Source organism: Agelaius tricolor, unplaced genomic scaffold (genome assembly GCF_023055355.1).
Source record: "Agelaius tricolor isolate 1412-34295 unplaced genomic scaffold, bAgeTri1.0.p SCAF_13, whole genome shotgun sequence".
Lineage (NCBI taxonomy): Eukaryota > Metazoa > Chordata > Aves > Passeriformes > Icteridae > Agelaius > Agelaius tricolor.
This window is the reverse complement of record NW_027269273.1, coordinates 18698376-18710787: the sequence shown is the minus strand read 5'-3', so window position 1 is coordinate 18710787 and position 12412 is coordinate 18698376. Positions and strand designations below refer to the sequence as shown.

Below are 12412 nucleotides of genomic sequence, written 5' to 3'. Positions count from 1 at the left end.
GTCATGTATGCTTTGGTGGTGTTTTGCAGGTCTGTTAATGTTTCTGGTGTATGTTAATGTGCAACAGCTTTCCATAAAGGGAGTGCTGGATGTGAGCTCGTGACTTTGGAGTTTATATGTTTTTTCTTCCCTGGCAGAAGCATGCTTGTTTGTTTGCCTTCTAATGAGATGTGTCTGTCAGTCATGAGCCCACAGTGATGTATATGTGCATATAAATACCTGTGTTGATGAAATCACCACAGCTCCACAAAGACATTAGTCAAGACTTGATTGTAGTGTGCAGTGATTTTCATCATCCATTGGCTATACTGTTTCTTTCAAGTGAGGCTGTCAGATTCCTGCAAACTGATTTTTAAAGTTCGCTGTTCATTAAATGTAATTTCTGTAAATGAGACACCCCAGAAGTACAGATGGTTTTTTCTCCTGTAGGATGTTTTGCCTCATGCATTGATGCATAAGGAATGACTTTGTTGATTTGATCTTTCAGACAGATGTGTTTCTTTGCCTGGTAAAATAAAGGAGGTTGGGTTTGGAGTTGTTTTTTAGGGTGTTTTGTTTTGGGTTGTTTTGAAACAAGAAGGAAGACTAACAGTTCTGCCAGGGGGACATGGTGTAGTACCCTTGATGTACTTGAACCTCATGGAGTTTTAAAACTGTGTCTAGTTTTAAGCTGCTGATTCCCCTTAAACCCTGCACCCCAGTAGTTTATAGTTAAAACTTTAGCAAAATTATACGTAGGCTTAGATTTGCACCTTGAACTTAGCTAACTCTACTTGGCCTTTATGCCACGTATGAATAATTCTTGACAGGGCCAGGGGAAGTTGTTCTTCAGAAGTTGCTCCTCCCTGCTTTGCTGAAATCTAAGCTGTTAGGAGTACAACCTTCTGAGTCAATAATCCTCACACCTAGAAACAAAATCCACCTTTGGGATTCATTTAGCTTCTCTTGGTCCCAGAAGTGATGGTCTCTCATCTGCTACTAAACATGTTTTTCTCTGGCAGAAGACATAGCTCCTGTTTTAGGAAATTTCTTATGGAGAGTTTTGCATGACAGCCACAAGTCAAAGCATACTTCTATTACTGAGCAAGCCCATGTGGGTATTCTGTGAGGTCAGTGGTTGAAATTCAGAATTTCATTTTTAGGAGTCAAGAATTGAATTCCAAAAACAAAGGAAGGAGCAGAATTCACCTATTTTTCAAGGGTTAAGTTTGTTTACAGCCCAGTCCTCTCTTCCTGTATATAAGCACTACTTTGATGTTGATGAAAATGAGTACAAGTGGCCTGTTTATAATTTTTTCATTTGCTTGAATGTAGACCACATTTGATTCCTTGTGCATCTGGACTACAGGTGGCTGTAAGTGTCAGGGTGAGGGTTGTCCTTGAGTCTGCAGCATTTGACTTCATCCCTGTGCTGAGTGAGCACTGCATGTTCCCACCATGTTCTTTAAGGGTGCAGCATTTCTGGTGTTCCTGGAGGCAGGAATCTGGGGCAGTGTCACCAACTGCTTTGCACACACATTGTGCATCTGTCAGGGTAATTGGAAGTAGGTGTGTTTAGCACAGATATTTATATACTCAGTTTCTATGAGTGTGGAAGCAATTTTTGGTGTATTCTTAAGATTAGAACATTTTTAGTAATAAGCTTGCATCTTATGCTTAGATTTTTCAGAGACCTTAAAGTAATAAAATGGGGTGTACATCTGAATTTTTTGTATAACCACTGGGGTCTTTATCAAAGCTGGATTTGGAGTCACAGATTTCCAGTGTGCCTCACTGCCTTGGAGGATAATTGTATCTCCTACTCTTTGGTACTTACACCTTGGAAAATCAGTTTTAGGTCTCACAGATGTAGAAGATATGATATATAATAGAAATACGGCTATTTTAATCTAAAAAGTCAGTAATTTTTTTTTTCTAACTCTTAAGTTAAATTCACTCTCTAGTGTGTAGATGTGTTCATTAGTTAAGTGTATTGTATGTAATATCTCATGTGATAATTATAAATTGACATCAAATTCTTAAAAGTATGAGATTATCCTTTTCCTAGAATTTAGGGAGAGGAGCCTAAAAAAGAGTTACTGAAACATCCAAGGCAGATTTGTGGTAGTGGCCCCTAAAGAGAGGGGTTTCTGTTTTCATGCTCCATGGTTGGGATATCTGGGAGAAGTGAAGCACAGCTACTGCATACCTGTGAACTTTAAACCATAGCCATTTTAAGTTAAGGAGTGAGAAAGGAAGCATTAGGGTAGTTCATGGAAACATTAGCAAATTAGGACCACTGGGTACTGCCAGTGCTGATTTGTGCTTAATCTAAGAAGGTATCTTCTCTCTTACATCTGGAAATAGGACTGAGCTGGTTCTCTTCTGTGATTAATACAAAAAAACTTGACTATTTGTCTTGTAATTACTCCAAATCAGCAAGCAAAAAAATCTGTATCACTATACAGTGATGAAGTTCATGCAGAAGTGGAACAGGCATGTTGGAGTACAGCTTAGTTTTAGACAAAACGCCTATTTTTGTATGTTTTTAATCTGCACATCAGAACATACACGCCTGTATGTCTGTATATACGTTCTCCCCCTGTACTTGGCACTGCTGAGCCACACCTTGAGTGCTGTGTCCAGCTCTGGCCCCTCAGTTTGGGAAGGACATTGAGGTGCTGGAGTGCATCCAGAGGTGGCAACGAGGCTGGGGAGGGGCTGGGAACGGGCTGGGAACACAAACCCTGAGAGGAGCCACTGAGGGAGCTGGGGGTGTTTAGCCTGGAGAAAAGGAGACTCAAAGGTGACCTTATCAGTCTCTACAGCTCCCTGAAAGGTGGTTGGAGTCAGGTGGGGGATTGGCCTCTTCCTCCAGGCAGCAACTGACAGAACCAGAGGACACAGTCTTAAGCTGTGCCAAGGGAAATACAGCTTGGATATTAGGAAGAAGTTTTTTTAGAGAAAGAGTGATAAAGTACTGGAATGGTCTGCCCAGGGAGGTGATGGAGTCACCATCCCTGGATGTGTTTAAGAAAAGACTGGATGTGGCACTCAGTGCCATGGTTTAGTTGAGGTGTTAGGGCATGGGTTGGACTCAGTGATCTTGAAGGTCTCTTCCAACCTAGTGATTCTGTGTCTGCATTATATATATATATCTATATATATATATAGATATGTAATTTTTAGACACTGGTAATAAAGGGTTGATTGTCCTAATTCCTAGCTAGAGTCAACATAAAAGTAGCACCTCCCATCCCCAAAACCGTTTTGTTGAAAATGGCTTGTTTTATTTTAATGATTCCTTCGAAGTTTGTGACATTGAAGGCCGGCAGGGGTGGCCACATCTGACTTGGAATTACCTGTGTTATGTTGCATGTAGTTACCCCTGTACATTGAATCTGTAATTCATGGTATTTGGAAGTGGCACTTGAGCTACCAGCCTTGATTTGAAGATGAATGGTAAAGCTTCTGTCTTGATTTGTAGTTTGTTTCCATGCCAGCCACCATCACAGTGCTCAGAAGTGCTTTGCCTGCTAGTTGCTAGCAACTTTTTCTTGAGTAATTGAAACAGTCTCTTAAATTCTGCTTTTGGACCTGTATGTTGAAAACAAGTGAGGTCATTCACTTTATTTAAAAACTTAGAGATAAAATTCTGGAGTCTTACCCAATAGAGTGTTTCCTTCAGCATTGTAAATGGGGCAGGGAAATGAGGGATGGAAAGGTATCCTTTTGGGGCCTCTCTTGTCCTGTTTGAAAGTAAAGGTTGGGACACTGTAAAAGCAAGTGTCTTAATTACAAGGATGCTGTGCTGCTCTTGCTGGTAGGATTTCAGTGGCTTTACAGTTTTTGTCCTCTCTCAGTTCTCCAATGCTACCCTGGCAGTTCAGAGGGAAAACTGAAAACTCTGCTTGCTCTAGTGCAAGAGTGAATGGCATTGATCCTGTCCTCAAACCCTGTTCAGGTTCTCATTTTCACTTGTCACTTCTCTACAGCTTTCTACAGCTAATCCTCTACTGTACTTCTGCTTTGTAAGCTGAAACCCACATAATTTGCAATCACAGCCTGTGTGACTTCAGTGAAAATAAAAGGCAGTTTTAGTACTGTGGGTTTTTTTTCCCCAAATCAGTTTCATATGCTCTGTATCTGTGAAGCGTCTGTAAGCCTCATCAGCCTGCTAAGCTTTGTGTCACCTGTATATATAACTGGCAGAGAGTTTCCTATGCTGTTTTTTTTTTAATTAATTTATTAATTTCCATATTATTATTGAAAATATTGACTGATGCCCGGTTTAGTACCAATCTTGTGGAAACAGCAGAGACGTCTTAATTTGAGAAGGCCAACATCAAGTCTGTCATCAGTCTGATCTTCACCAATGGAACATGTTTCATATCAGTATGATTTGTTCCATTTTTAGATGGAAACATTTGAGAAGAGAAATAGTAGGAAACAGTCCTCTGTATCAGACAAAGTAAAGGTGGGAGTTCTACTGAGCTAAAACAGACCTTTAGAAAAATGTTAACACGAGACAACAGACTGGCAAAAAAGCCCCACCCAACAGATGGGTGAGCCTGATTGCTGTAAGGCAGCACTTCCTCCCAGTCACATCCTGAGCACGGTTGCTGCAAGGGATATTTATTCTGCAAGAGTTAGTGGGGAGAATTTCAAGAGTGGGTGTTGTGCCCAGGTATAAGAGTTTCATTTACAGTGTTTGTTCTGTGTGTTTTGGAGCCTGAATACCTAATGCCATTCTGAAAGATGCATTTTAATGGTTACTGGAATGAACTGAGTGAAGTGTATAGGACCTTGCAGTTTCCATGGGAAGCTGGTCCTTTCCCATAAATGCAGGTGGGGAGAAAGAGAGACATCCTGTCCCCTCAGAGCTTCAGTTCCAGCTGGATCATATTCACACCAGACTGTACATTCCTGTGATTCTTCCCCTTATCATCTACAAACCTCTGTTTCTTCTTGAATGTAGATGCAACAAAGAGCACTGCTGCTGTTCCTAGGTTTACGAGCATTTTGAACTGCCCCCAGACCAGCCAGTCCCATGCTGAGCATGACTGGTGGCAGTGCTTATCTCCTGAAAGCATTCCCAGTTTCAGCCTCTGTCCAGCCCTGCTGCTCTGCTTCCAAACTGCCAGGAATCCTCATGCTGCCCCCAGGACTGATCAGAAATTTGTATTGATTGTGCTAGATCTCCAGATTCAAATATTTGCTTTCAAGAGTTCTGATATCTAGGTCTAAATATTTTAGCAGCTTGGTTAGTTTCAGTCAGAAACACAAGCCCACCTGTAAACATCTAGAAAATAAATAATAACTACTATAACCCAGCAATTCCTTAAAGGCTTCTCTCTGACCTCTCTCTACCTCTGGTGCTACTGCTGCTCATTTAAAGGAACTACTTTAGAAGTGCCATCCCGCAGCACCTCATCCAGTTAAACCCAGGTATCTTTCCTCTCACCCCCTTTGAGATGCACTCTCATGGTCTATCCTCTTCAAGAAGATGTTCCCTGTGGTCTCACTGCTCACACATCTCCCACCAGGAACTCGGTGGCAGGCTCTGGTGCTCCCATCTGTCCCAAGAATGATGGAGGGGTACCCAACTGGAACACAAGAAGTACGTTGTTAAAGTCCTTTTTTTAACACTGACTTCTCTCTGCCTACCTGTAGTAAACCTGAGGTACACCCAAGTCTCTGGATTGCAGAGTGAAGGCAGGCAGATGAGATCAACCCATTTTTATAGCCTTTCTGGTTTTCAGTGGAGTCATTAGGACAGAAATAACTAAATCTGATGTTCTGGTTTATGATCAGAACCTTAAACCCCTTGGCCTGTTGTCTTCCTTCTGGTGAATTCTTCTTGCATATTTGGGTGGGTTTTGGCTGTTGTGATTTTTTTAATCTGATGGGTTATTACTTGGGGTGAGTTTTTGGGGTGGTTTTTGGTTTTCCGTTGTCGTTTTGGGGATTTTTTGGAGAGACTTTTGAGGAAGCCCATACAGTTCCTCTTCACAGCAATGTTCTGGTTTTTTACTTTTTTCTCCTAGATTTCTCAAATGTTCATGAAAGTGACTTAACTAGTTCCTGCCTGTGCAGTTTTTTTGGGTGAGAACTTGTGTGCAGTGCACTGGTCTGAACTCCGTTCTATTTTATGGGGCCAAAAAGCAAAACAGAGTCAAAAATGTAGATGTGAGGGGAAATAAAAGCCTTACCGAGCCCCATATGCCCCTTACTTGCTGGCCATTTCATGTTCAACCATCCAGTTTTTGATAGTCTGAATTGTTTCTTGTGGATTTGGACTTTTGGTGGGTTTTGTTTTGTTTTTTTTTCTATAGTCAGTCTTTTAACACTTTTTGTGAAAAATTCTTCAGATCCTACTGTTATACCCCACTCTTGTTTTATAGTTGCTTTTTTAACACCCACAGTACTTGGGTAAGCAGCTCTTAATTGCTTTGCAGCATTGTGAATTGCCTGTTGCAGTATTTGAGTAAGACACAGGCATCAACAAAAGTCAGCTCCTTCCAGCAGGAACTGCTGTCTTTGTGCCTTTTCCATAGAAGCATGGGTTGGAAGAGTGGCTTATGTGGAATTTGTTAACACTTGGTACAGTTTGGAGACTGGTGCTAATTTAATTAAAAACGGCTATAAATTCTTCACTACTTTTTTCTACTGTGAAATTCACATGCACTTGGAGAAGCATCTGCAGGATCAAAGTTCATTAGCTTGTTCAGTGTGTTCCTGATTGCTGGAATTCCCTTCAGCCTTGTTTGTTTGGAAGATGTCTGGTGTACCATTGGATCTGCACAGCCTGCAGTGTTTCACAAGCCAGAGAAGAGCAGAGCAGTGCTTGCACAAGCATGGCTATGGGAATGCACAGGCAGGAAACACTGCCTGGTATTTAACATCTCCTTAAGCTATCTTTTCCCATTACACTTTTTGCCATTCAAGCTGGTTCTCCCTTCCCTCAACCCTCCTTTGAGCTTAGGCCTGGGAAACACCCATCAGCTGTTCCTGGGCAGTACCAGCTGAGATGTTAGCAAACAAGATGCTTGGACACACAGACGCTCCAGAGGGATTAACAGGCTGAAAATGTGAGGTGAATTGCCCCTGGCTGGTGACTGTCCTGTGGCCAGGGAAGAACCATCAGTTCTCATCCACTAAGAGTGTATCTGCTGCTTGAGGTGTGCTGCAGAGAACTGACCCGCTCACTGCTCTTATTTTACTGATCAGGGATAACTAATCTCTTTGTACTGCAGGTTTTAATTCAGAATAGTTGGGGTTTTGTTCACTCAGACATCAAAGAAGTTCTGATTGGCAGCTCAGAAATTTGTGTAAGGTCTGAAAGGAGGATTTATAGGAAATGAGCAGATGGTTTAGTAGAGAATTTCCCCAGGAGGCTGCAGTTATTTAAAAACGGGAGAAACTAAATAGACTACCAAATTTGACTGTAAAATTAACTGGCCAGCCAGTAGCTAAATACTTAACCAAAATTATTCAGCTTGGCCCCTAGCATAAGCATGTAATGAAGTGATATGTCTGTGAGTTTACACACATTATTTCAAGTTTCACCTATTAAGTGCACATGAATGAAAGATAATTTTGCTAAGCACTGTTCTGTGGTGAGGCCTTTCCTGCATCTCTTCCTTTCACACTGGCAACATGATTATTCAGGCATACAGGAGAATGCTACAAAATGTTGCTCATATTAAATGAAATATAAAGCTGTTCTGCTGAATGCCTTTAATTTTTAAGCTGCTCTTTTTAGCTTCACAAACATAAGACTTAACACATTGGTTAGATTGCAGTATTTTGGAAAAAAACCCAAGCAGTAGCTTCCTTTATTTTGGGATGCAAGACTCAAGAGTATGTTAACTCTAGGTAGTCAAATGTCGCACGTCCCTTTAAAAAAATCCATGAACTCAAGTCACTTCAGAGTTGTTTGCCACATGGCTTTAGACTTTCAGTATTCTTGTTTCCAATGTGGTTTTTTTCCAGAAGCTCTGATACCTAGAAACTGGAGGTTTTGTATGGGAGTGGGTGTCTATAAATGGACAAGCAGTTTTTTAGTGCAAACCCCATGATGTCAAATGAATGGATGAATTCAAAAACTGGCTAAGCTCATTATTCTTTAAAAACTTAGGAAAACACTTTTTTTCTTTTTTTAGGTAAATCCTGTGAAGCACCCTCTTTAGAAGGCAGATAGGCTTTAATTCTCTCATTACATTTTAAGTTGAATATGCAGTGGAGAGAATGGTCTAAGAAATGGTATGCAATAATAAAATGTGTTCAATTACTGTCACACTCATCTGTTTATGTTCTGGTTTGCTTCTCCCAGAAACTTACACATAACACCTGGTGTCATGGGGGCAGTACTGTGGGCCAGGTGCACACATAGTTCTGCTGAGAGTTCCCTGGTGTAACACTGGTGCAGAACGTAATTACACTGTATTTCTCTTCCAGCTTGTTGTGTTTGCATAATTCTTTGTAATGGTAGTAATACACCTATTGAATTTAGAAACCAGCCTTCATAACCTTTCACCCAGCCTCCTGAAGTACGAAGAGGAAGAGGGTAAATATCCAAAGGGCAATGTGAAATTTTTAACTGAGCTTAGATAACATGCTTCCCCTTATAGAAGCCTTAGAAATGCATATTTATGGCATGATTTTCTCCCTCCCCTCCAGCAAATCATGTCCATTAGCCTCAGAGTTAGAGCCTTTGAAAAAAAATTCTCAGAATTCAACAATATCTTGTAGATATGAAAGAAAACGTCTGGGTAGTGAATCTACAGCAGCCCAAGTTCAGCTAAGGCAGAAGTTTGATTGCTAAAAAGATGTAGCCCTTTTGGCTTCCTTTGCAGAGACAGAAGCTCTCTCCATAAAGTAGTTCTGCATCTGTCATGGGCAGCCTGATTGCTTACCTGGTGTACAAGGCTGGATTTGTGCAGAGTCCCTGCTTTCTCGCCATAGGAAGCCCTGCTAATTCTTTGGAAGCTTCTTGGTTTCCATGTTTTAAAGCATAATGGAGGAGCCTGAAGAAAGACATTAAGGCCTCAGTTTTTAAATGTTAAGATACTTTGCCTCCTTGAGGTTTGTTTATCTGTAGATATTGGTAAGAGAAGTGTTTCCATAACATTTGTTATATCAGCCAAGAGCTGATAATGCTTATGTGGATATGATTTTGCGTTGGAGTTTTTCTTTTTTACAAGGAGTATTCTGTGTTACTGAGTGCACAGGATATGAGACCAGCTGTGTTGGATGAGACAAAAGGTCTGTCTAGTTCAGGGTGTTGTCCTTGACCTTGAGTAAGAGGGAGAACATAAGAAATGAAGTATTTTTACAGTGATGATTTTTACAGTATTTTTACAGCCACCAGATTTGTACCATGTAATTTTGTGGTAAAACTTCATTTTGAATGGGGTGCAGTCCTCTGAAAACTTCAGTTTAGAAGTTAATGTGGCAAGAACTGATGAGGGTAAAAAGATGGAGTTGGTCTGTTAAAAAAAAAAAAAAAAAAGTGCAGTTGATGGAAAGGTAAATCCTCTTCTGTGCCTTGTGGTGTGTGTATCATATTCCTGAGATCACAGGGTATCACAGCAAAAGCACAACAATAAATGTAACTGTCTGGATAATGTCATCTAGAGAGACATAAGTTTGATAAGTTTATGAGCTTTGATCCATGTAGGAGGATCACCTTTAGCCAAGGTGAAACAGGAGTCCTTCCAAGGTAACAAGCAGTCATAACTGAGCTTCAGATGACTCTAATATTTTGAATATCCCTTTCTGTTTCTAGTCTCTGTTGTCTTCATCTTTTCTTTCTCATCTTTTGTGTGAATTGGAGGTAGAAAGCAGGAGCTGTCTCTTTAGTTTTGATGTTAACTGAGACATGTGATTTCAGAGCTGTCTAGAGAATTAAGTTATGCCCAAACTGAAGAGCCATGGTTTAGAATTTAGGAAGCTGCATGAGCTCTCTCACTGTAAATCATAGAATCATTTAGGCTGGAAAAGATCTCAGTATCATTGTGTCTAGTGATTAACACTTCTAAGTCTACCTCTAAAACACAGCCCTAAGCATACATCTTTTAAATACCTCCAGGAATGGTGACTCAATCACTTTCCTGGGCAGCCTGTTCCAACACTTAACAACCCTTTAGGTGAAGAAATTTTTCCAAATAGCCAATCTAAACCTCCTCTGGTACAATTTGAGGCCATTTCCTCTGGTCCTAACTCTTGTTGCCTGGGAGACTGACAAGCCACATTTCCTTTACAAGAAACTAATGGCTTTTGAGAGCCTTGTCAGTTGTGTTTGGACAGCAGTGTCACTCGGATTGCAGTGGGTAACTGATACAGGAATGCCAGATAACTTGATGCGTATCTAACAATGAAATTGAAACAAAATAATTCTGAGAAATAGACCTGAATCTACAAGTAACATTTAGCTATTGCAGTAACTGTGTTTGCAAATAAATTACCTGCAAATTACTTTTCTGTTTTTTCACTCTTTGGAATACCTGAAATTATTTTTGTAATTTACTTGAAAAATTTTACTGACACAGCAAAAGTTTTTGCTTAAGAGAAATAACCATGTGAATTTGTCCCCCATATTAATCCACCCCCTAAGTTCTCCTGAACAATTTTTTTTTCTGTAAACAGGCAACTGAACTCGCCAACTGCAGTAAGCATTTTTTCCGCCTTCTTTGTGCAGTATTATTTTCTGGTCTGTCACATTCTTTTGCTGTCTTCAGTGTTCATCTTTACATAGCTTCTCTTGCATCACAGCCCTTAAGAAAAACTAATTATTAAGCAACTGAATTTACAAGTGTTATGTTGTCCCAGAGACGTGATTCTGTGCTTATCATGCCTTCTTTGACTTGTAGCTGTGTACACTTTTATTAAAGAAAAAAGAAAATCACCAGCTGTATTTGACTAATGAGGAAGGAAAATGGATCTGGAAGGGTCATCCTCCTTGCTCTTTGGACATTTGGAGGATTGTTATGCTTCATAGCACAAAAATTGCTAAGGATTGCTTTGGGGAAGCAGGGAGAGGTGGACATCAGCTGCTGCAAGGAATGGAGCATGTACATAGGAGCTCTCATGCATTATTCATCACAAGCTCTTCTCACTGTAATCAGCTGGAGGAAGTAGTTAGTCTAGTTTAAGCTACACTAGTATTTCTATTTAGGCGACTTAAACAAGCCCAGGCAAGTACTGCACCAACTCTTTCTATTCATCTGCAACCAAATGTAGGGCACACTGCAGCTCTGCTTAAACCCCTCTGTCTCTTTAGTCTGAACAACAGGAGTCATGCAACCAGGAAAAGCTGCACTGAGGATACACACGTGCATTCATGCTGGAAAATGAAGCTTCAGGTAGGAGAATGTCTTGTCAGCAGAGGGATGCTGTTGAGCCCTGCAAGATAAATGTGTGTCAGGGCAGCCTCTGTCAAGAGAGAAGGCTGGAGAGGTTCCTCCTTAGAGTGCTACCTGAATGATCCTTTTTTGTGTCATACTTTGTTCAGTTCTAGTTATAAAGATGCATTATTTTCTTTTAGCATGTTTCCTTCATTCACACTGACATTCTTCTAAAGGTGCTGGCGTTTAAAAATAGGGAGACAACTTGCTGATTTTTGGAAATTTTTGAGTTGCTTTTCTTTAAGGTAGCTTTTTAATTTTATTGGTTATTTAGCACTTCAGTTTGGGGGGAAGGTAACCTTAAGAGAGTCTGTTAAAACACAGCTGGAGGTGATAAGCCTTCAGCTCCAATGTGTCTTTTCAGAGGGCCTGTGTTTGAATGGCTGCAATATTTGCTACTTTTAATTTGCTGAATAAAGATGCTTGTAAATAGGAGCTTCTGTTCTCAAAGCATATCTGCATTTTCTAATGTTACCAGTTGCTCTAAAAGAAATCCATAGTCTGTCTTTGCAAGCTTTGTATGTTTAAATTATTAAGGCTCTAGCCATACTGTTAATTCAGTTTTAGACAAAGAAGGGGATTTTGCAAAACCTTATGGAACAATAACAAAGGGTCTTTGTTCTGTTCTGTGAGCATTATTTGCTGTGTAATGTGTGGGTTTGTGCATGTGTGTGAGAGGGAGGTACACAAACACATAATCTCATTTGGCAAGAATGTTCAAATGTTATTTGCTTTGTTTGTCTGAAGTGTGCTTTTGTGTGTGTTGCCTCTGGCTGCGAGCTGTGCTGCGTGGGTTTGTGTCCTTCCTCTTGGGGATCTGCTTGAGCTTTGGGGAGATTGGCATTTATCTATCTGTTTGTTTATTTATTTATTTTAGTGGGCTGATAAACTTGACAGTGCAAAGATCAAGAGTCAGTGCTAGACAACCAGGGCAAAATGGTGCTTTGCTGTGCAGATTAGTTGTTTTCTTTTCAAAATGATAGCTTGAAGTCCATAAGTAAAGCTAGCTTGAAGTAAATAAGCAT

At 40.4% G+C, this 12412-nt stretch overlaps 1 protein-coding gene across 5 annotated transcripts in view; it reads left to right on the top strand.

The window, feature by feature from the left end:
• Positions 1-12412, top strand: part of MARCHF8 (membrane associated ring-CH-type finger 8) — an 88343-nt gene that overhangs the window by 28391 nt on the left and 47540 nt on the right. The window contains exon 4 of one of the 5 annotated variants that reach the window (XM_071439035.1): positions 11264-11345. The exons of the other annotated variants lie outside the window; for them this stretch is intronic. Within the exon in view, the coding sequence (XP_071295136.1) occupies positions 11264-11345 (82 nt within the window). The remainder of the gene's footprint in view (positions 1-11263; positions 11346-12412) is intronic. 5 annotated transcript variants of the gene reach the window in all.